At 38.9% G+C, this 25,719-nt stretch overlaps 1 protein-coding gene across 1 annotated transcript in view; it reads right to left on the reverse strand.

Annotated features, from left to right (window-relative positions):
- Positions 1–723: 723 nt before the first annotated feature.
- Positions 724–25,719, reverse strand: part of SUGCT (succinyl-CoA:glutarate-CoA transferase) — a 278,027-nt gene continuing 253,031 nt past the window's right edge. The window contains exon 13 of the mRNA XM_026035002.1: positions 724–971. Coding sequence (XP_025890787.1) covers positions 808–971 — 164 coding nt within the window. The 3' untranslated portion in view covers positions 724–807. The remainder of the gene's footprint in view (positions 972–25,719) is intronic.

Below are 25,719 nucleotides of genomic sequence, written 5' to 3' on the forward strand. Positions count from 1 at the left end.
ATAAGAACTCTGTCAAATTTTAATATTTGACTTTCAGCACGCAATTTTGTTTGGATCCATKTTTAATTAATACCAAGAGCTTTTTTTTTGAATAAAATTATGAAAGGCAATTCAATCATAGCTTGTCTCTCAACAAGTCTTGGAATCTGCTCATTTTATAACTGGAGAACTGCATCAATATCAGCATATTTCTCCTAACATGCTGGTATGGCCATGACCATGCAATGTAATATAAAGACATATTGGTATGGGCAGTTAATAATACCAGGGAACAGAAGTGATTTTTGCAATGGTTACTTTACCTATTTGGAATAGAAATGAACAGAGTTCATGACTGCTGATTCTATTCAAAACCAGTTAGATCAACCATCCATTTGTACATGACTGATTTAGCACTAGAATAATTTTACAAGGTCACTTTATACAACTGGAGAATCCAATACACAGATTTTTAAGGTTCTGCTTCTTTTCACTAACATTACATCTTTCTGGGGAACAAACATGTAGGCAATTACTGTAATTACAGTAAGAACTTGATTTTGCATACAAAGTATAGAAAATGAGTATCCACACAGGACTGTGTAATTGTGCTGACTCCCCACCTCAACCCACCCCAAGAAAATCTTTCACTCAGACAGTGCTAGATTGTTTATTTGATACACCGGTGTTAAAATCATACAAACACACATGGATAAAAATTAGGAATTAAATTATGTCTTCTCTTTGAGTCCCACTAGGGGAGCTGAAGGGAGCAAAGAGAGGACAAAGTAATGTGAACTCAGTGTTAAGGAATGTAGCTGGTGTTCCTTATCTGACCTCATGCTGAGCCACAACACCAGTGCTGAGCAGTTCTTCTATGGCAGCATCCTTGTACCCCAGTGTGCCCTTCAGTATCTCCACTGTGTGCTGCCCARCAAGAGGTGGTGGCTTGGGCTGTGACATAGAAAATTCACTGTATCTCACAGCTGGTCCTGTAAAAACACAACCAAAAACAGATAGGAAGGAAATTATTATCAAAATTAACTACCTGTACTCATACTGAATGGTTTATGTTGGTTTAAAGGGGAGTATTTCCTTTTCAGAGCAAGTCGTTCAGTGCTTATCAGAGAAAAGTTGTATTTTGGAATTATAGACTAAATAAATTCCTATTCACAATAGGTTAGCTGTGTATGAATAATCCAGTTTTAGGTAGTTCACCAAATGCACACGTGCAGACTCAATATTAAGGAAGTGTTTTCCTCATTCCTAGTGGTACATCGGGTTGTTCCGAGGCATATGCCTAGGATTTTATGCTGGTTGTGTAAGCTGGCAATGCCCAGGCCACACACTAGGGTGCCCTGAGAAAACCTCCATACTCCAGAATAGGAGACAATCTCTCCAYGAGAATCCAACTCAATGCCATGTTAAAACACCATTATGGCTCCAGACGAGGGGAACATCATTGCAGGTAGCAACAGCTCAAGTACCTACGCAGCGTGCTCCATTATCCTGTGGCACTGCCAAATCCCAACCTTATTTTATGTTTTCTATCACAAACAGGCAGTGGCAATGGTGAGTAACTCAGCACTGGTTTATTCTGGCAAGAACCATTTCAAACTCTCACTGTCACTGGGGCAAGCACACAACAAGCTGAGCACTCTCACATCTATTGCAGGTAGACAGACCTTAAATTTTGCAATCTCTCATAGTCAACCAAACAGAGATTTCAGCATAGTTCCTTTCAGACAATTAGCCACATCATTACTGGTAGTCTCAAAGGACAGAACAGACTGAAACTTACTCTGTTATCAATATCATCTATGCATGCATTGTATGGATATAACTGTTTTAGCGAGAAATACAAAACCAAAATTTCCAGAATTGCCAGTTGAAAACTTTAAATACAAAATTTAACACTCTTTGGTGTTCTGAACAATTGCCAAAATTATTCATTTATTCATGGGTATGGTCTTTATTATACCATCAAAAGATTTTAAAGACAAAGTTGCCAATACCACTGAAGGGTTGTTTACAAATGTAAAGAAATGTGTAAGAGTGCTTTATCACGCAGGACAGTGTTTGACTTAGTTTTGAAGGAATCAGAAACATATCAACCAGCAAAGGAAATGAACCACAGTCAGAAGTGATTCTGTAAGCAAATGAGTAGTGAAGGTCACTATTTATTTGAGTGACTACTTGTTTGAGGAGAGCTTCTGACAGCGGTCATGCAACATACACTATTTTTGCAACAGTCTTCATTAAATAGATCAATAGTGATTAAGCATTTAACACAGTCAAAGTATCCATCTCAAAACAAGACATAATCAGATAGAACAATTAAGTGGTTAACACAGTCAGGGCATCCATCTCAAAACAAAAGAGAATAAGATAAAACAAGACAAAATAAGAGAGAAAAAGGTAAAAGGTGCTTAGAAAAAAATTTATGTTTTTCTTTTTTTATTTTTTTTTTTTTCGACATGAGTGGGTATGATGAGCTTCCTTCCTAAAGGAAAAGCAGACAATGTGTCAGAGCCCCTTCTTTTTGAGAACCCAGGAATAATGACTGTGTCCTAGGACAGGTCAACTATCATTCCTGTGTTTAAAGAGGGAAGGAGGAAGAAYTGAGGAATTAGAGAGCAAACCTTTTAACTACAAGTTCCATTAATTAGTACAAYAAATAATCACAGTGAAAATATTCAGGAGATGAGTAACAACCAGTATGTTTCTATTAAGAACAAACAGTGTTCATGCAAACTCCTGTCTTCCTGCACAGAAGAAACACTGGATGTGAGATGCATCCTATCTAACTGTAAGCATGTCTACATGTAGATTTTTAGTTGCTTAGAGTCCTTTCCTCCTTTTAGAAATAATGTAGAGGAAAAAGCACATTTACAGTGCAATTCTTGTCATACTTTGCCTAAGCTTGGCCAGATGAATTGCAACCATCTGTCTTTCTTCAGGCAAGGGAGGCTAGACAAGTGCCTTAGATACAGACCTCTACCATCCAGAAATCTGAAGTCAGGTGAGATGAACCCCCTGACCACCAGGATTCAGATCAAGATCTGGATTTCTGAAAGAAGCTTGGCATTGATATTTCTTGTAAACTGAATAAATAAAGGTTTAGGTAAATCTTAAGCCAGGTGTGATACTGAGTGGGAAATCATATTCAGAGAATAGCTATTAGGGCCCTTCTAAATGGAGAACTGTTTCAAGTGAGCTCGCCAGACATCTGTCCAGGATGAGGCTCTACTGGCGTATTTGTCAGTGGATTTGCCGTTGCAAGTCAGATTTTACCTTCTCTGTTTCCAGAGGAYTTGAAGCTAAAAGTGACTTTGATTACTTTAAAGGCAGAAACGGTTCTCATAATCACCTGCCTACACCGAAGAAGTGGACTAAAAAAGCTGTGGAATTCAGTAATGTCAAGGGGGAAGAACTGCATATAGCTGTATAAATACAGGGCAGGGGACAAAGAGCAAGGTAGGAATAGCTAGGGGTTATTCTAGATCATGAACTGAACACGAGCCAGCAGTATCATGCTGTTGCRAAAAGGCAAATGCCCTACAGGGATGTACAAACAAGAGAGAAAGATGCAGAATACATGAAACAATAGTTTTGCCCTAGTTAGTAATGGCAGGTCACAGCTGGGGAAGTGTTCGGTGTGGGTTCCACACTGTACAGCAATGCATAGGACCTCAAGAGATTCTAGAGGAGACCAAAAAGCAGGGGGGGAAAAGAGAGATACAAACAAATCCCAAGCAAAAACCATCCCTGCCTCAATAAGAAAGTAAATAATAGTTTTTCATGCCCCTGATGGATGAGAAATAATTGAATTGGGGAAAAAAAAAAGAAAAAAGAAGATAGACGTTAGGTAATAGAAAATAAAGTTGTAGAACGATAAGGATAATGAAGCTTGGAAACAGGTTTTTTGAGGAAGCCGCAGAGTTCCTGTCAATGAAGTGTTTAGGCACAAGAACTGCTTTGGCAGAGCTGATGCTACCTCGGGGCTTGCTGCTGAGTTAGGTGAGCTCTCATAGTGTCTTCTACCCAGCAATAAATATGAAAGCTAAGAAAAAGGTCACATCAGGGATGCTTTTTCTACTATCTTACTTCCCTACTTCTATTCACTTTTGAACATATTGATTGAAAACTGAACATTCGATTTTCAAGTTAAATTTCAAGTGAGAGGTCAGTACATTTTAAAGAAACAGATATGCCACTCAGACACATTTTTATTGATTCCCGTCCCTTGGACTGACAGAGGACTGAAGTGGCTCCAATATAAGCCACAGGAATAATCTAACTGTGCCAAGTGAAATGCTTCTGAAAATAACCTCAGAGCAAAAATGCCCTTTCGAGGTGGATTATTCTAAAATTCTAAGTATCAATAAAATTATCAAGCAATTTCCATGAAACAAAACACAATGATATATACATTTAAAGCAATCTAAACTCTGATTGTATCTGACAGTTCTTTATACAGATAAAACAGAAAACCTGCAAAGGACCTAGCTGAATAGTTCTACATCATTTGCACTTGATTCTGTAAATCTTTGCTAGGGTAAATATTGCATACATCAAAATATGATTTGCCACTCTGATATAAAAAGACACTGAAGAAAGCCTCTAATGAGAGCAAACCAAACTTGATATTAAATGCACCACAAGCATAGAATGTTTCCCACTTCCCAAAGAAATTAATTTTACAAACTAGAGCAAACAAGAAAATTGCACTGCAATTAGAAAATCAGTGTCTTCTTTGAGCCTTTATTACTTGATGCATCATTAATCATGCTACTTTTCACTTTGATGGAGTTATAAAGTTATCTGCATTCATTCAATGGAGCTCCTTGCTAATGATCCATCATTAATGATTCTCTGTTCTTTCCTTGTGTAAATTCTACTTGGCTTCTGTGTCAATTAGGAGGGTGCCAAGCCTGCCAGTCAGACTTCAGCAATCCCACGCTCCGGCTGAACAATGCTCCCAGCGAGCAACCAGCAGAATGCTATGCAAATGCTAATTAAACACAACTGCCTTATGAGGAAACCATCCCTGGAGGCGCAGAGAGGTGAACTGCTTTAATTAAGGTCAGAAGCATTTGCATATGGGCGAGTTACGGGGATGGAAATGGGCCTTCGCTGGAGGTAGTGGCGGGGTTACCGCTTGGAAGGTCGCAGGCTGTGGGCGCTGGGGTGTTCTGGCCCCTCTGCTGTGAGCGGGACACTGTCCTCAGCCCTGAAGCTAAATGAAGGGGTATGGTCACCTGAAGAAAGCAAAGAGAGAGACAGCAGTAGCTCTGATTTACATTTGTTCCATTAAACTAGACTTTGGGAGCCTCTTTTTCTTTTATTTATTACTGCCAGTAAACAAAACCCAAGGGGCTCCTTGACTACTCAGTAAAATTCTCTAGCTGTAAAATTCTAGGCTAATCTGTTTTCTTTATTATTTTGACTTCTTTGGCACATTGTTATAATACGTGCTGTGCACAACACAATGTTGAAGGCTTAATAGCACAAAAATTAGTCAAACTTTTTATCACTTGCCACTATGATAGCAGCTATACCAAKCTATCTCCAAGACTTTCCGGTATTTGACCTCAACATCATCATYGTTATAAATTCAATTTCTTTGGTATCTTCCTGCTATAATATTTCTACACATCAAACAAAGCCACTAAGACACATTAAGCAGATTACAGCAGAAGATAAAATAAGATATAACCACTGAAACGGGACCACAGAAAGGGCCCTCAAGAATGAAAATGCACTCACCCTAAACAGGTGAAATACATGGCACTCCTCAGAATGCCTCATAGGGCATTGCTGAGATTTAGGGCTGCAGAAACAAGGTTAATATCTGTATTGATTYCATCTTGAGCTGCAAAAACTGCAGTTAACTGTACTGGTGCAACAGTCTGCAGTGTATGAGTCATGACTTATACACAGGTGAACCAATGTAATAAGCAGGAGACTACAAGATATTTGTAGTTCAGTTTTATTCCACAAGTACTAGAAATTAAAATTGAACTAAAATGATCTAAAAGGAGCAAGGTACAGTATGTAAAAGTGGATAAATGTAATAACCTTTSCTTTGTCTTGAACAAACAGCAATCCTGCATCACTGTGCAGTGGTCACTTGATCATACTTTTGCTACAGCACAAGTAAGAGCATATTGAAACAATCTAACTCTCAAATTATGTAGAGGGAATTAGGCCTAGGGACAGCCAAACCCAGGGAAAAGTCATGATTATTTGTTATTATTCAAGTGGGACATGGAAAAAAGAAGGGGGAAATTTGAACTGATGTATGTGTACACATTTTGCTTGCACCATACCATCATTCATGTTCGCTAAAAAGAGCAATGAGAAATCCAACACCACTGATTAGTTAGCACACAGTATAATCTACATACATGCAGGAACAACACAAAAAMCAAACCACATGCTTGTGCCTCTTGCAAATAACATGGTGTTGCTACATAACAGTTTTGCAGTTCCAAAGAACTATAGTCAACAGTCATCGGAGATGGCCAAGATTTGCACCCACCTTCCATATTCACTACAGTGCAAGTGCTTGGGATATTCAACCAGCAGGTTATGAAGCCAGCCTAAGTGGAGGACCAGCAGGAAACAAGAAGTGAGTTTTAAAGCAAGGAGAAGAAAAAGAATATGGAATGGATCAGGGAAAGAGGCCTAGTGGCTGTGAGAAAGGACACTTGAGAGTTAAAATGCTGTGTTCAGGAATATGTTACCAGGAGTGAGCCAGAGGAGATTTCATTTTGAATGTCTGGGCTCCTCCCTTTTGTCCCAGACATGATTTCTGGTAATCTCTTTTTTCACAGTGGAGAAGTGGATGGGGTGCCTGAACACACAGTACAGCCCAACTTGGTTAAACTGTCATTACAGAGTTTCTTCCCCTTGATAAAACACAAAACCCCAAAACGTGCAAGTAGCATGACTAGGTTTGTGAAGCACACAGGTTTCAGGAAACGTCTGGATTGAAGTATCTGCTCCACTTTAACTGTGGTTCACTGCATCTTAACTACAGCAGGCTTTTTTGTTTGTTTGTTTCTTGCTAAAGATCTGAAAGTTTGAGAGCTTGGGGAATTTCTCAGGAATCTTTTTCATCCCTGGGAAAAATCTTTTTCCTTTTGCTTTGTTCAATCGCCTTCTAAGAACAACTTGCTATAGATTTGAGGGGAAAAAAGCAATTAACGAAGATAATATTTGAAGAATGAGTCCTCCTTCCCTCACGGCAGGTTTACTTCCTCCCCCACTCCAAGCACAGCCACACAAAGTGTTCACTTGGCATCCAGCACAGCTCGGAGGGTGGAAAACTTTGGCAGGATGAAGTAGAGGAGGAATGAGTAACTGAAAATGGAGAGCATCGACAAACTTTTTCAAATGGCAAGAAAAAAGGCAAACCTCGTGTTAGGTGCCTTGCAAACATAGATGCAAGTGCTGTAAATAATACCAATACTGGAAATATCTACGAACCATCTGTTTACCTTTACTCAGTTGGCAAATGCGGATGGCCTTGGGAGAGTTATGATGAATATTCAATGTCATAAGAGTCAGGAAGGTAAATACTGAACCACTGTGAGATGAAGGACTTTACAGGCAAATAAAAAAAATAAAATAAAAAGAGATGATTACAGTCATAGATGGGTCTTTAAAAGTCACTTCAAAAACCACACTTATGCATCCATTACATAACTCCTAAATCCTGCTGTCAAAGTTCTCTTTTCATATGAAACTACATATATAGAAATGCATAAAAACAGATTTTATACTATCAAAAAACATCCTAGATAAAGTAAGTGCAAATAGCACTCAAAGTTTAAAGAATGCTTTACATTTTCAAAGTGTCATCATACTAATTATACCTAATTAATCTTGCGCAGCAGCTGGGGTAAAGGAAATCGTTTCTCAGTCACTCTGGTTGCATATTTGAAAGTGATTCTGCATAATTACATTATTCGAATAACATAATTTTGAGAGATGACTCTTGGCACCAAAAAGCTTTAAGACTCTTGCAGAAAGGCGGTGTCTACTGGCTCCCATATGCATTGCCTCACAACTTTGAAAATTTTGCCTAACATTTTGTACAGACCCAAACAGTTCCACTCCTTCACGAACCCCCCAAAGATGTTAAGAGAAGATTCAAAGAAAGACAGGAAGCAAGATAACTAGTAAGAATACTCAAGGGCAGCAATTTTAAAGATCCTTAGGTTCCCTGGGTAATAATTTGTAGCTTCATTTCCTAAGGAAACAAGTTTATGTGTCTGTGCTGTCTTTCTAATCATGTGTTGGTCTGCTTTGCCCTCCACACAATAACTTCTGATTCTGTCAATATCAGGTTAGAAATCTCAAAGAATATGATGTTCCTACCTTCCTGCCAAAGACTGGCAGCTGCTGAAGGACAGAAATCCAAAGTAGTGCCCTTCTGGCATTAAAAAAAAAAAAAAATACAAAGATCGAGTGAGGAAGATCTCATCCTTATATGTTCTGTTTCRGTGCAAATGGCTTACCAGAAAGCATAGAATCATCTCCCTAAGAGTCAGCTAACACATACCAYCTTTCAGCAGGGAGACATAGCATACAGAACACGATGAAAGTTCATCTTAGCATAAGGAATATATAAACGGTTTAAAAAGGACAAACATCTAAAGGAAAACAATRTTTACTTCCACTGCTTATGGAACAACTATGTGTCTTTTCTACACAAGATATATACAGGCTGTGCAACCCAAGGCAAGGAAGATAGAAACCTCTAGTTTAACATAAATTGTTCTTCCAGCAGCTGAAGAAGTGAATGGTAAAGCAGAAGCAGAACTGGGAGAAGCCTTGCAAAAACCTCAAATGTAAAACATGCACAGGCAAGCCTAAACTATGAAAATTCAAGTTCTAATGATCTAATTCATGGTCATTCATGATCTAATGCCATTTGTCTCAATTCATAATCCCATCGACACATAACTCAATATACAATCCTGCCAAAGGATGCAGGTTAACCACGGATTTGTACCTCATGCAGGAACTAGAGGGTGAGGCTGAAAGGTCGGTGCTATGCAAGGGGCCAGGTTAGGTGATCCTAACAGGGTATAAAACCTACAAAACTTCTGAAATGCTCACAGGGCAAGGCTGCTTCCACACAACAGGGTGAGGGTTAAGATGGAGCTTCCTCTGCTACTTAAAGGTCAAGGCGCATATTGTTCCACTTAGTTATCTCTGTTGTAAGCCTGAATGCCTTAATTACTACGTCTTCAGGAGAGAAGTGTGCTACTGGCAGGGAAGGAGAGACCTCAAAATGCCACCTGAAGCGCAGCTCCCGCAAGGACAGAGCAGGGACTGGTAGCAATAGGCTCCGTGGTCCTGGAGGCTGAATCATGCCCCCAGCTGCGCAGGAAGGCAAAGCGCGGGCCCTCCTACCGAGCCTGGCAAAGACTATTTCCCAGTCCCATTCTTGTGGTTAGGATGACCCTGTGTGCTCGAACAAGACACGCCAGCCAGCCTAGAAGAGTGTCTGTATCTCCTCAGGACACCGGTCTGTTTTTCCTGTATCCAGTCTCTAGTTATGGGTTGGATTCTTGGGCTCTACGGAGACCCYGAAAGTTATCCTCCTGGCCAGCTGCTCGCCATCAGGGTGGGAGCAGATGAGCTGCTCCGTGCTCCTCAGCAGCCAGTTGAGACTCTGATACCTGAAGTTGATTCTGGCTCCTTAATTCAGGGAGGCAGCGTAATGCACACTGAATATTCACAGTCAGAGCCTAGGGCCAGGTATAATTTCCTCTCATACCACTTACTTGCTAAAACTGCACTTATTCAGGGTAGGAGACTGTAAGCTTTTTACCACAACTGGTAAAAACATTTTTAAATTTAAAAAGTCAGGCTTTTTTTTTTTTTCTGAATTTCAAAAGTATTTTCAATACGTTCTTCYAAGCAACTTTTGCAAATGCATTTATCACCACTAAGCACCCTGACAAGGTTCACATTACAAGTCTCACAGCTTTTCTTTATTTCCCTAAACTTGATAAAATACACGTATGTATACTAGTACATTAATTTATTCATTAATTTAGAATGGTTAATGTGTTATGACACCAATCCTAGACTGTAAAGAAACAGAAACTGAGAAATAAAAGCCTTTTTCAGTCCACCTGTAGCAGCACAATTCATAAACACAAAGATTTTTGCACTGATAATTTTTCCATAACAATCCATTGTTTTAGCCAAAGGATTAAGTCTCAAGAGAGTTTTCTTATCTRAAAAGGCAAATATCAGGCCTTGAATTGGATGCCAAATCACGCATCTATCACATGTTGTATGCTTTTTTCTTTTTGCCACGTATATTTATTCTGCACATCCTCTGCGGCCACGGCGCACACACACATAAACTTGCACAGTTGGAAAATTCGGCACTTTCTCGCCTGCTTAGTGACCCACACCAAGAATGTATCTGCTGAGAGAGTATTAGAATCATGGAAAAAGCCATCAGCCGTAGCGCAGCCAAGGAAATTCTGAGGGTTGAAATTCTTCTGCATAAATGACAACCAGGTAACTTTGTGTTTGAGCACCGGTGGAAATATTTGGAACCCGATTCTCAAGCAAGGCAATCGTGATTAAGTAGGGCTCAGCACAATGCATAGCCTGATGGCTCTTCCACAAGCTCTCCCACTCCACCCTCCATTTACTCCTGCCGTCCCTTGCSCAGCAGAACTAGGCCAGTCGTGGCTCGCAGCGACTTTCCCTGGCGAAGGAGGCTGGGAAGGGATTTGATACTTTGTTTTGGATTACTTGAAGAACTGCAAATTACATTTTTAGCTCTCTTTGGGTAAGGTGCCCAGACTCCTTGAGGCATACGCTACTAAAAATGTTGGCTGAGTTTTGAAAAGCACTGTGCAATCTGGGACAATGCTGTTTTTGAGTGTCATACTTGAGACATCTTTAAAGAGGCCCAGTTTTCAGGAAAAAAAGAAAAGAGAAAAAAAAAAGAGGACATCCAAAAGTCTTTCCCTTTTAGGATGTCTCAATTTGACCATCCAAAGGCATCTGGTATTCCAAGCAGACAGAAGAGCAAACAGCCCTTCATTTAGGAGGGGAAAATAAAGCTCTGGATACGTAACTCTTTCTAGCCACTTGTATTTTCCTGTTCCCTATTTCAAAGCAATCACTGGATTAAATCTTAACTTCTTTCAAGCGCTTAGATCACAGTTTGGGAGTGGGGCAGGGAGCGAGCGAGCATATTGTCGACGAGCCTGTTTGATTTTCCTCTTCCCCCCACAGATYTACAGCTGACAATTTGATCAATATTGTCTCAGTGTGAAGGATTGGGAACAGCTTTGGCTTTCCATTGTGCGCTGCCAATCCCCGACATGTGATATTCAGCTCATTGCCTTGCAGAGATGCGAGCAGTGTGGGGCACAGCCGCTTCCCGCCCCGCAGCCTGCGCTGTGATGTTTGGGCAGGCCGATGCGAGCGTGTGTCTGTCAGCTAAGCAGAGCCCGGTCCTGTATCTACGTTCTTGTGGTTTCTGGCAGTTGCCAGCCTTTACCCTGGCAGGAGGGATTTCAACGCTGCATTCTACCCTCCAACAGGCAAAGGAGTCAGAGACCGTCTCTCCTCGCCCACAAAAGACTAGAGTGGGATTAAGAAACAGAAATTTAAGAGTCAGACACACCCATGAAGAGGAATGAGGCACAAGGTTAGGAAGCCATCCAAAGCTCGGTTGCCTATCCCCTTACTAAACTAAACTAAAAAGAATCTTTTTTTTTTTTGTTTGTTTTTGTTTTTTTTTGTTCAAGAAGACAACTGAAAAGCTGGGGAACAAAAATTAAAATCAGATTGAAACCAGTCATGCCTAAGCAATATCCCATCTCAAATGTGCACAGATCAGTTTCATTAAAATATTTCCCCATTCTGTCTTTTTCCACCTCCTAATATTTTGGCCGTTTCCTCTAGCTCCCCTTTAAACTGCAAAGCAAAATGCTTTTACTGACATGGTTTGTAATTTTGAAGCCCTAATCTTGAGCAGCAGGTGCTTAGTTTTAATGGAATTTTTCCATCCTTGAATGTCTGGGAGCATCAGTAGCACCTCCCTCCTACACAGCTCCTCACCTTTGATCCTTTGCCATTTGTACTTGTGGGTTTTCATTTACTGTATTTCTTTTGCTTCCCAGAATCTGCTTTTTCACTGCAAACCTCTCTCCTTTCTTTTACCTCATATGATTGGAAAGTGCCGTCTCCTAAAAATCCTTATAAAATATGAACGGCCTGGCTATCTCTGGCCTCATTCTCAGAAATGCTGTGTCTACTTCACACTGTACTGGCAATTTAAAAGGGACCTAGAATGGTTGTAAATATTTGCATCACAAAAACAATTATTTTTTAATTGCCAGAGGTCCTAGGGCTGCACTGCACAAAAACTGGAACCAAAATAACAGTTGGTTTTACTTCATACAGTTCGTTATTTTGGAGCAAGTCTGTGTGTGGGCACTTTTGTTCCACACTAACAGTTTTTATTCCAATTTTAGCTTTTTGGTTAACTCATTTAATTAATTTCCTATGTGGATTTAATGCAAATTATTCTATATAGAAAATCTCAAGCAAATTCCAAGGCAAAAGCATCCATGCTCAGCTTGCACTGACAGTAACTCAAAGCATGCATTAAAAGTAGCTCCATCCATTCCAGTTTGTTTGTAGAACAAATGGGGCTCACATCCTAACACTGCTTGCTCCCAAACTGCTCAACGAAGTCTAACTGTCAGATATTATTTTATTTAGGAACGTATCTCATTAGTGTGTGCTTTATTTATTCTTTCAAATATATTTTTATTTGGTTGTTAGAGAACAGCTTCTTCATCTTTCTACTGCTTAGCATATACACTACATTGCTATATAGTACATGCTCAAAAAGGAATGACACAGAAAGACTGTATCCTTAATCCCTAATAACTTGATATTACTTTGACTGAAGACTGTGCCTGGTAAATTATGGATCTGCATTGTGCTGCAGTAAATCACAAGGGCTCACATAACTTTCTCATAACTACATTTTAATTGAGTTTTCCATTCTTAACAAGGCCACGCAATTCTAGAAAGTCATACCAGCCACTTCCTTAATCCACAAAGCTCAGAGGCTATCTTCTGCTCTGACAGCATGCAAAAATGTTTAATGCTAACACAAATACCTTTCATAGATTATTCTGATTCTCAGGCTGATTTCTAAGCCAGCTGTTCTCTGCCTGATTCAATGTGCAGATTTCATTTTAAAACACAGAATATTCCCTGGTTACCTGCCATATAACTAGATCTTACAGGTGTAGAGCATGTTTGTAATGCTTGTTCATCCACATACAGGAAAAAAAATCATTAAATAAAATACTTTGCGTAGTTTTTTGGATTCTAATGTTTCCCCTCCACCTTTCAGATACTGTATCAATTGAAAAATGCCATGAATTACTTCATGCTTTATATATGTACCTGCTACAGATTATATTCATTAATTTCAAAGCCATCTGCAATTTTTGCTTCAAGTAAATCTTGATGGTACACTTTTTATAAAAAAAAATCTTTTAAGAATTGCTTTCTTTTTGGTGTTATTTGTGTATCAAATTTGCTGTATACAGCTAAGTCTCATGAAGAGCACTGTGCTAGCTTCCCTGTTTACATGCACAAAGCAGCACAGCCATAGATCTATAATTAGGGTGGATTCAAACATTTGTCAAAGAAAGCAGTTCTTAAGTCATAAAAGACCTATCAGAAGAGATTAACAATCACTTAGTTTTAGAAGCAGTCYGACTGCAGAATTTGGAGTTCAGAAGGCTGGACTTGGATCATCCTTGCCTTGTCCCTGATCGGTTCTGACCACAGGCAAATCACATTCCTTTGTATTTTCCTTATAGCATTGCTAGTCTTTTTCATTTAAATTATAAAATGTTAGGGACTGGAGTTGTCTTCATTTATTTTTACATTGTTTGAGACAATAGGTTGTTCTTTGTAGTGGACCATTAATACAAATAATAATATTCTGATATCTTTTCCTCCCAGAGATGCTTTGGAGAGCTACGAAGCACTATTCCAAGTTATATCTGATAAACTGTGCATTACTCAGTTGTGGGGGAGATTTCTCTCTAATCCTCAATCCATCTGTCCTGCTGTGCTGCAAGTGATAGTTTCTGGGCAGACAGCATGCTAATTGCAGGATTAAAACCTTAGCTAACTCTTTGGGTGGAAACTGTTTCCCATAATGTGGTAAAAAACACATGTTGGTTTCTGTCTGCAGATCCTGAAACAGCACAGCCCTGATCTTGACTGGGACATTTAGATTCTCTATTGAAGCACGTCTGTACAATATAATCCAATTAAAATTAAATAATAAGTAGGTATCAAAAGGTATTATTGAGATTTTAGTGGCTCCACTGTTGCTTAGCCAGGGTTTAAGTTGTTCTTTGAAGGCAGAAGCAATTGTGCTGAATGTACTGAAACGTGCATCTTCTCCAAAAGCGCACAAACTGAGAGCTGAAAAATTAACTCTTTTTTTCACTATGATAGAACCACTCTAATGCTGCAGATACACAGCGAGTTGAAACATTCCGAATGTCAAGTATGTCTCTGCATGTAACATTTTGCTGTAATATCTATAATTTCTGTGGACTTGCAAATTATTACTCTCTGAGATGTATGACTGACATTATCGATGTGACATAGACTCCACTGGCAAGCTGCAAGAAATTGCTGGCCCTCAAAACCTCCATTTCCCTTGGGTAGATAGATACCCTCAGATGCCTCTCGATACCATCACCTGTGGAGGGAATCTTTGACAAATTATTCTACTTATGTCTGATACAGATATAGCCAACTTGCTAACTAAGAATTAAACCTTCCACATTATTAAAATGCATTGAAAATGCTGGAATTGACCTCACTTTTCAAGATTTCTTTTTTCTTAAGATAATGTTTATGAATGTTATGAATTTTATGATTTCCTTATAATCTAATGTTATGTCATTGTTGCATTGGACATCACAAGCAGTATCAACCAACCAGGTACTGATCATTTTGTAATACTTGAATCAAATCCCCATGACATCAAGCTTTAGTAGAGCTAACAGCAGAGCTGGTTGGGTGAAAAGGATGAATGGAGTGGGGTGAGATACGGAAAGGGTGGGGCAATGGATGTTTTTTAATGTGAAGAGTTATAAAAAACGGATTTGCGTTTGGGGAAATGCAGCTTTTCTAGAGCATGGGATTAAGCTCAGCTTTCCTACTAAACTATTTCCCCATTTTCTGGCACTGCTTTTTGTTCTCTTTTGTCAACAAAACCTTGGCCCTCTTATGAAAGTTAACATAAAAGCATAAAAACAACCAAGCTGGCTCAGAATATCTAACCCAGTATGCTAGACCTTTCTCTAACAAGGATCAGAAATAGATGCTTTCGGAGGAGGAGGAGAACAGGACAAGGACATCCAATACTCCCCCTGGAAATTTCCCATACCATTCTTTCCTCTTACAAAAAAAAAAATCCCATTCTTTGCAAATCCTGTTCCCTAATCTCCTATTAGCAAAAGCCTACTCTAATAACGTGATAATAATCACCACGATGGACTTAATACACCACAAGATAATATATCCCATGTTTTGCCTCAGCCTTCTCATGAAGTTCAGTTGCTCATCAACCATCACTGCCCCATCCCATTTACAATGCCTGTAACTCCCCATGGCACTAGTTTTTGAACCCCAAGCCCTGTTCTCCTGTCCCTCTCCTTCCCCAGAATCTCTACTGACCTCACATATTGAATATTCTGGATATTCATTGTTCTTCACTTTCCTTATTTGTCCTGTTCCTTCACTAATCAGGGTACGTCAGTCTCTGTTTCTCATGTAAATGGACCAGTTACGTGTTGTATATTGAAAGGAACACACAAAACAGAGAAAGAGGAGTGAGCATTTCTGACAAATAGGTTTTTTGCTTAATCCTTCCTCTGGATTTGTTAGATCTCTGCAGCTGGGATTTATCCTCAATGATAAGCCAAGTAACTGCACTTTGCAACATGTGCTGCAGCCGACATATTTTGAGCAGGTGTGGGAAAACTCAGCACAGCACTAATGGCTCTGAAAAATGCTGCACAACCTGAATTCATGCCGAAAGCTGTAATGCCAATTTACTACATAAAGTGGCTTTTTGTAAGGTCTATGTCTGGAATCTCCAGTCTTCTTAGATGCTGACCACAAACAAAAGTAAAAACAGATTCAGATGAAGAAATCAAGTAGGGTGGGAGAACGGGGGTGCTTCCCTACAGAGTAGGATAGATTTCATACCCCTGCTCTTGATTTCATTTATTTCATTTGATTTATTTAATTCTGCAAGAGGTAGAAGTTGCTGTGAAGAGTTGTCCACCACCAAAGAATCACTTACCAAGTTTGCAAAGTTCATCCTAATTATTCTTCTCATGCTGTAGCTGTCYTGTTTCAAAAAAGCCTTCTCACTTCTTCTAAAAGATATTATGCAATGTCAGCCCAGAAGCTATTAAATAATTATGTCCTGCTTTGTATATAGATATAACATAAACAGAAAACATACATCTGCTTCATCGAGTGTGCTTTCCATGACGTGTGGAAACTGATGTTGAAATCAATGGCAAATGACAGCATGCAGATAATCTCTACATCTGTGTACAAGCAAACCCCTAAGTTTCAAAGAAGCTGCCTACAATGGATGTTTTTAGAGTGAGGAAGACAGAAAGGAAAATGAGTTTATTTCTGATCAGTTTTAATTAAGTCAGTGGATGATCTCCTTATTCCTATTCATACCAAGGTATATTTTACAGCTTGAACAGTTTTAGTAGGATTCAGATCTTGTTTTTAAATTAAGGTTTGACTCCAGCTAGCTATCACTTTTAAATAAAAGGCCCTAAATAGTGTTGTTTTCAAATGAAAAATTTAGGATGAGATTCAACAARTATTTGAACTTTTAAACACAATGTAAAAGCAATGTAAAGTCAGGAACCTAAAGAGGATGTAGGAACCTATATATTTTGTTGATTCTGGGACATCTTTAAGATGTTTTGAGCATTTCAGAGATACGAGCCCTTTCTGAGTGGTCACAAACTGAAAGCACTAGGCAAGGTAAACTATAGGTCACTTTTAAAATTCTTAGACATTCTTGACATTTCTGAATAAAACACGCAGTRAGAATATATAAAACCTGTGCTACTTTCCTTAAAAGCTAGCATCAAGTTAACAATCTGCTTTCAAGGAGAAATTGTTGTTAGAGGAAAGTTCTTAAGAATGGAGGGGAAAAAAAAAAAAGAAAGGAAGAAAGGAGAAAGAGTGACTGTGAATGTGGGAAACAGAGGAAAAATGATATTAAGCTTTTACAAGAACTGTTTATGTTCTGAATCCTGATCCAGATATGTCAAAATCGATAGTAATAATAGTACTGTGATCATGTGGACAAATTCTTTGCCTGCACTATAGCAATGTGGCAGGGGAATGGGAATATACCAAAATGAACCAGCCCTTTTCCAGGATTTGTAAGTTCTAAATTAAGTGACAGAAACAGAGGARGTCTGAGGTTTATTAGAAGATTGAACTACAATGTGTGATATTTCCCTTAAGTGCAAATCAAATACTCTCTGTGATAAGCACTGTAAGGTAACACATTTTCTAGAACAGCTAAAAAAAAAAAAAAAAGAGGAAAAAATGGAAAATATCTTTATGGAATTGCAGCACATTGTGCAAAAGGATTTCTGATGTGACTAAATACAGCATCAGATTTTAGTCCTATACTTCCAATAAAACTTTCACATTCATTAGTGGTACAAACTTCAAACATAGTTTCAAAAGAAATAAATTCAATATCAATGTATCCAAATTTCCATTGCAGCTACATACATGTCGATGAGCCTGCTATTTATCCATACAGGTGTGCTAGTATTATATAGATGCATACATACTTGTATTCATACAATCAGATCTATGTGTAATAAAGGTATTTATAAAGCACATTACCACTTTTTAATAAGACTGTGAGATTTTAAGATGTTTACATACTTTCCACTTGGAGGACATAATAAACAGAGAGGGACACAGGTTTTGGATTGTCTCCTTCTAATTAGGGTCCAAAACCTATGAAATCATATCTTTGACATTCCCAAAACAAATCTGACGGAAAACAAACATGGGACATGAAGCCATAAAATTCTAGCACCTTCACTAAATTGYTGTACAGATTTACATAAAATACTTATGCGTGTGATTGTGAATTAGCCAACCATTTCATCATGTGCCTGAATGACTCGGCCTCCCCAGCTGTAAAATAGCCATAATGGTATTTTCTGACTTGATTCTTGGATTGCTGCAAAGAGCTAAGTAACACTTGCACTGAGCAAGCGATAGTGCAGTGTATACAGGGCTACAATCACTGTAACTATTGAAATCTCCCTAAAACATCAACAATAAACTTCTCCTGTTTTACATGCCAATATGCTGGGCAACAAAGCAATAGAGAAATCTACACTTAGACACGGGACATGTTCCATTTCTGGTGTCTCCCATGGTCTTTATCTCCTCACCCTCCAAAATCAGGAACGTAATGAGGACATGGAATCAATCTCTTCCCACCRATACATCCTTTTTTCCTTCCTACAGAAACTAGGATGAAGGAAAGCAAAAAGAGACTTGGATCAAAGACAGCTGGGATGGATAGCCACCCACGCCTGTGGGTTGTGAAGGTCTCTGCATTGCAGAGAGCAGACACACAGAGACCAGACATAAGGAGCCAGGGAAGAGGCAGTTGGTGCCTGAAGTCTGGCACGTGTCAGTGCTCTGCTGCAAGGAGGAAAGGAAGGCCCAAGGCCCACTAGGTAGTCAAGAACCTCAGCACATGAAATTTACTTCTGATTATTCTCTCCCATGAGTGTCCTCTGGACAGGAAAATTATTTTTGTCCCTGTGAAATAGCGATAATAGTTCTCAAGTGTTTCTCAGGATATTAAACTCTGTGTGTTTATCTGTTATTTAGGTACAATGGTAATAGACCCACTAAAGTATTTTGAGCAAACAGGGACAAAAATAATTTTCTGTAAAATTTATTCAGAAAAAAATAATGGCTGGTACAAAYGAAAAGTCAAACTTTTGATTTTATACAAGTTAAAGTGGTCCTTGAGACAAAAAATAAATAGACTCCTATGATTATTAAGGCCATTCAAAACACATACACATGCTTAAATATTAAGCTTTGGTAATAGTACTGCAATACCAACCTGGATACTTAACATTTTTCCTTATTTAAAAGAAGGAGAAAAGCAAGGCTGCTTTTTCAGCTTCTATGACATTTKCCAGAAGGTCTTAGCTATCTCTCATAGACATACTCCTAAGAGAAAAATGGAACTTCAGTACCCAGACTCAAAGGGCCACAAAAATTTAGAGATGAATAAAGGAGCTATTTCTGTGATGCGGCACCTGAATGCTAGACCTGAACGGAAACCTTGAAGAGAGTCTATGCAAGTAGCCCACAACTGCTTTCAGACAGATGTGACCTAAAACCAAAAAAAAAATTATTTTTTGCAAAAAGTTTTTTAGCAATTCACATTTAAATGGAAGCAATTCATATTTCCTTGGCATATGGGATGGCTTTTGCTTTGAGGTAAAAAAACAGATCATTTTTATAAATGGTCTAATCAACATGTTTCAATTAACACCTTTTTTAGCACCACTTACTGTCCTAGTTGCTGTTTGCTCACAACATGCTGATGACAGACCCTGAGAGGGATCGAGTATTTTCAAGTCCTCCAAAGGATACCTTGTACAAAGGACACTGAAAGTCCACAGAATGAACCTTTCCAGTTAGGAGAGAACACGCTGTTAAGACATTAATAACAAATGTAAAAACACCAAAAGGAAACTTTTCCAAACTAGCTATGATCAGCTGTTCTAATTCTGTATCCTGCCCTGAGGATTTTGAACACCCATTGAAACCAAGGATCTTCCTTTACGTGAAGACACATAAAACACAATCCCATTGACTTTAAGGCATGCAACTTCCAAGGGATTTGCTACAGCGATTTATTTGCAACAGGTTTGCTGCAGTAATAACTTTTCACTGCAAGTATGCAATTTCGGTCTTTGGCAAAATACTTCCACTTCATTTTCTATCAGAGGGCCACCAATCATTCATGCCAGGATTTCATAAAATTAATAAATCTACTTCCATAATCCTTGCTGCTTTTACTGACAAATGTAATAAACTACAGGATACAAAACTCTGGAAGCCTACTGGGATTTATTTTCCTTTTTCTTTTTTTTTTTCCTTTTTCCCTTGACAAGCTTTAGAGAGTAGCGCTTCTGAGACATGCTCATGTGCTATAAACCTAATCCTTAGCAATTTCCTCTTTTCTCAAATAACCCAAATATTTTATGAATAGTGAAGGATTTCCTCTATCAGACAACACTACAACACTCACTTTTTTTTTTTTTTTTTTTTTTTTTTGCATATGGGTCACTCTCAAGTAAATGCACTTTGAAGCAATTGGATGGTCTCAGGTTGACATTCATAGGACACACTTCCAATGAAACATCTAAAACCTGACCAGGAAAAAGGTGTTCTGGAGTTTGAAAGGCAAGACAAGTGGTGGGAATCAAGACAGTCTTGTTCCTGACTCCACAATGGAGGGCATTTGAGACCTACTTTTTATTCTTATGTCTTTAAAGGATTTCCTGTTTCTATCACAGTCAGATTTTTTGGAGATGAGCTAGTGAGGTCATGGGCTTTTGATATTTTCTGACTTTAGTCCTCTTTTTCCCTAAAATATGGATGACACCCACAGCTCCATCTGTTGTAGAAGGTTTGGCCACATTCTTAGAACAACTGCACTTATGTGCATGTCTTCTTCAACAACACATGCACCTCTGCCTTCCTTCTCCTCACTGACCTGTGGCTGCTAAAGGCTCAAGGCATGAGTGTATTAGTATCCACGCACATATGCCTGATACCAAGTACCCTTCTGGAAATGATTTGACAATGCAGAAGTTCACTGTAGCACTGACCCRTCTGTTAAAAAATTGGCTTTTTTTTTTGTTTTGTTTTGTTTTCTGCTGAAAGAGCAGTGTGACTGGAATACAGCTGTTAATGAAAAAGCCAGCACACTAGTTCCTATCACCTTCCCATTCCCCCACATAATGGCTGCAATCACAACTCTACCTCATCCTTCTGCTGCTGAGAGACACTCTTGATTTGCTTGGGAAGTGGGGAATAGGGCAAGTGTAAGTACAACTACTCCATTATTTCTTGTTTATTCTAAAAGGACCAATAAAGGGATAAACACAAATCTTGGCTGAAATAACTGTGATGAAAAATGGTTGAGAATTTTTTGACATTTTGTTACCTACAGGAAGTCTTAAGACAGTCTTAAAGCCCACTCCTCAGCAAGAAGAAAAACTGCTTAAAATATTCTTAAATTGACAAGCAACATTTAAGAAATTAACCAAATGAAAATAATTTTCCTTTTGCTGCACAACCAKCTCCAAATCAAATATTACAGGAGCACAGAAAATCTCAAGAAAATGCCCCATGAGGCAGAGAAAACAATTAGCGTGCAAAAAAAAAAGAAGTATTCAGTATACCCCTCACCCTAGAAGTCCAAGCCAATTACAATAGAAATAGCCAGTGATTCAGCACAAAGGTTCCTTGGCAGACTACTGAGGGAAAGGCAAGACTCCAGCTGGGTCACTCAGAGAAACAAAAATGCAATAGTGCATCATAAGGGCAGGATTTGAGTTTGCAGCCCTTCAAAAGGGGGACATTTAATTTAGTTCCTGCCATCCTCAAAAGGATCTTTCTTTTACTTATATTTGCTGCCCAGAAACGTAAACCTAAAGTTTCCATCCAGAGTGATCTGTTACCATAGGATCACAGGGCGCTAAAACCATTGAGGTTCAATCCCACAGCTCAACTCAAAGAACATTCATTCCCCATTTCTGGATGGGAAAGACTCCGATACTCCTGTGGGAAGAGAGGGTGCCGACCAAAATTTCAGCACTAGGAACTTCGTTTACTAAAAGGAAGAGAAAAGAGAGGAGCTTCAGGTAGATGTCCTGGATAATGTGAAGGAGTCTGTAATTACATTGACAGAAAAAATCAATGGAAAGAGAAGCTTTTTTTTTTTTTTTTTTTTTTTTTAATGGGCAAGCTATAACAGTGGTTGAAAGACACAGGATACAGACCTTCTGTCTGAACCAGTTCTGATTAGTCTTAGGTCCACAAGTATGCACGCATGCATGCACAATGAAAGAATGAATCCAGGATGAGCGAGAGATAATAAGAATAGAGGGAAGAAGAACCAAGAGAGTACAGTGGTACTAAAGCAAAGAAAGGAGCTGAAGGATTACAGCAGAAAGTAAGAGCCAGAGAGAGGAGCAGAGTTTGATGTTGAAAAGGATGAAAAGGCAACTGAAATGCTTATCAATAAGACGCAGAAGAAATGCTGCTGCAGCAAGAAAATTGCAGACATGAAGCAGAGAGACCACTCTCAACTGGAGAAGTTCATATGATCACAAAAATTTTTCACAATATGCTCAGCTAGTTGTGCTTSATTTTGTGAACATAAAAACAGGGTAAAATAACAGATAAAGAAGCAGCCAACAGCTGATTTAACATAGGAGACCAAAGAAAGAAATAACGGTGGTTTGAATGGGTAGTATCTGAAAAAARATGGGCAGCACTGGTTTGAACATCACAAAACTTTGAAACAGGTTCTCAATTAGCTGAGCAATTAGAAGGTCTTGTCTAAGAAGAACAGCTTTCAGCCATGAATGGCTCTTAAAGCAAAACTGCAGATAGCAAAAATTATATCCTTTAGGAATGTTTAAAAAGCACACTTATGATCTTGTCTACTTAAAAACAAATTACAATAAGAACTTTTGATCTTTTTAACATACTTCTTCTATCCTCTTTCATCATAACACAGTCACAGCACAAATATAGCTCGTGCAAAACTATTGTCCTTACAGTGAAACCAGTGGTGCCAAAGTGTGAGCTTCACAAATTTTACTGTACAGCTGGAGGAGTATGTTCAAATGTTACTGTTCCACAGCATCCATATAAAATATTTAGAAAAATAACATTTTAAGGGGATACTGTCAATTTTAAAATAACATTACATCTCTTTTTTTTTTCACATAGTATTGTTTCAAATAACACCTGGCAATAGGATAACTAAAAGTGAACAAGGGATTTATTTCCTACTACTCTAAACAGACTGCCTTCAGAAGTAGGTTTCAAATAGATTTTCAGCAGAAATCATCCAGAGAGGTTATAGAATTCCTGTCCTTGCAGATTTTCAAGACTGGACTAGGCAAAGCTGCAAGYGACCTGGTCTGAACTCAGTGCTGACCCTGCGTTGGCCAGGTGGATGGACCAGACTCTTCTGAGGTCTCCTCCAACCTGCATACTTCCCTGAATCAAAGCTTTACCTATAGACAATATCAGTATTTCTGCCCTGGTAATCAAAGGCCCAACTCAAAAATTGTGATTATGATTCATTTAAGCAAATCAGATTAAAGAACATGTTCAAAGTAAAAGAAGTCATTAGGTTAGAGAGTGACTGAAAGTGTGAARCTCTGTATTAGAAACATGGAAAGGGGAGTAAAATATAAATCGACAAAAACTAGCAGGAGGGATCACAAATAGGTCTCATCAATGTTATGTCTTCTGTATTGCTCAGTATTGCATTTATCTCTTCATGTGAGGGATTTTGCACATGGAACTATATAACTGTTAATAGATTTCAGTTCTACCTCCAATATGCAAGATTAATTGACTGGATTTCAGATTGATGGTTTCAATCAAATCTATCATAAAACCGCTACTTTCTTGGAGGAAAATGTAAATGACTGCTCAAGATTTTTATAGGTGTCATGCAAAGATAATTAGCTTGAACTTCCAAAGGTTTATGGTCTGCAAACCTCTCCACTTCACATGGGAGAAATTAGAGTGGGTGGAGCATCTTGCTAACAACAAACTCTGTGGTTTTAAAGGCATCTTGGATGTCTCTGTCTAGCCCTCCATTGCACTGTTTAGTCCTGTTCCGACATGCTTGGTTTTAATCAGACCAGGAAGCGGTATGTAAAAATCATAGCCATTTAAGAAGCATCTCAAGTCTGGTATGCAAAAATCACATCTGAAAAGCTTGCATATTTCAAATATACTAAATACATGTGAACCTGAGAAAAACAGAAAATTGTTACCTATACAAAAATGATACTTGTTCAGATTTTCTGTCTGCCTATGGATTTACATTGCCCCTGCCATATGCCACAAGCATTAAACTTTCAATTGGAAGCAAATGAGAATAATTCTCAGCCACCTCTTTCATAAAAACCCTTCAATCATTTGTAATGTTTTTTGACCAGTAAATAATAGAGCTGCTTCACTGAGCTATTTAAGTCATATTACTTACAGCTGGAGAAAAATGAGGAACAGTCATTTTCTAGGGAGGCCAAAAAATACGATACACTCATGCAAACTAAATTAGATTAGGGCTGGATTTTTCTTTTTTCTTTCCATTGGTTTGTGAAGATAAAAGATAACCTTTTCAACTTTAACTTTGCCTGGCACTGCATTTACATTTTCAAATGAAAGATTTTGAACATGGGACTTCACAAGTGTTAATAGGTTTCAGTCCTATCGCCAATGTGCTGAGACTCAATACAGATGGAACTACTGAGCTGTTGCTGTAGCTGGAATCTCCCATCCGAGTCTTTTCAAACAGCATTCAGTGGCACTTAATTTTTTCTTAATCATGTGGTGTGAAATTATACACCACTGTGCAAAGGCCTGTTCCTGAGAAAGCGTCTTTGCAGGGTTGTTTTTTGCGGGGGAGGAGGGAGAAATAGCCTGTTTTGACATTTTCACATACAGTGCCCCTTGCTCTCCTCCTGTGCCTTCTCAGCTCAGCAGCTGCGATACTGATAGCACYGTACATGCAGATAGATGGAACTGGAGTTAGGAGCACACTGGTCCCTGGTGGGACCACTAATGTAGTATTTCTCCAGGAGCTGTGTGGAGAACGGGCCTACATGTGCCATTATTCCTGTTTTTCAGATCCTGTGTTTTGGTGTGACGCTTACATGGGATGCAATGTGATCACTACACAGTGTGTCTAAGCGCAACTTTCCCCCAGGCAGTGCATCCTTGCTAATAAACAAGCAGGGCCACTCTCCAGCAGTGGTCCATTCACACACAGAATCACTACCAAGGGCCTTCAGGAAGAAGTAGACATGTTAGGTAAAGGAACCACAGYGGATCCACTGGATTATGAACCTCCTGCCAGTTTCTATCACTTTCTCATTAAAGAAATGGAACATGTGAAAGCATCTTCAGGGTGCATGCTTAGTTTTGAGTTATTGCTATTGTTTTTAATCTAGGCGGGGGCCTAACTTAACCAAAACCTTCAAAATTAGCAGAAAGCAGCCCTTAAACTGAAGAGTTTACAGGCTGAATTTATACTACTGTCCTGCATAATGATAGAGAGCCTTAATACTACAGCAAGTCTCAGTACAGATTTATTAAAACTAAAGTTGGAATAAATGTGGAGGTTGGGAAGTTTTATGCTGAACTCCTATTAGACAGAAAATGATCACACAATGCCTCCCAAGCAGAGTAATTTTATAGAGGAGTGTGACAGATTATGTCAGCCAATTGCTCTGGATGTCAATAAACAGGCATCTAGCCTTTCTCTCCTGC

This window comes from Nothoprocta perdicaria, unplaced genomic scaffold, assembly GCF_003342845.1.
Source record: "Nothoprocta perdicaria isolate Ctin4 unplaced genomic scaffold, notPer1 scaffold_154, whole genome shotgun sequence".
NCBI classification, from domain to species: Eukaryota; Metazoa; Chordata; class Aves; order Tinamiformes; family Tinamidae; genus Nothoprocta; species Nothoprocta perdicaria.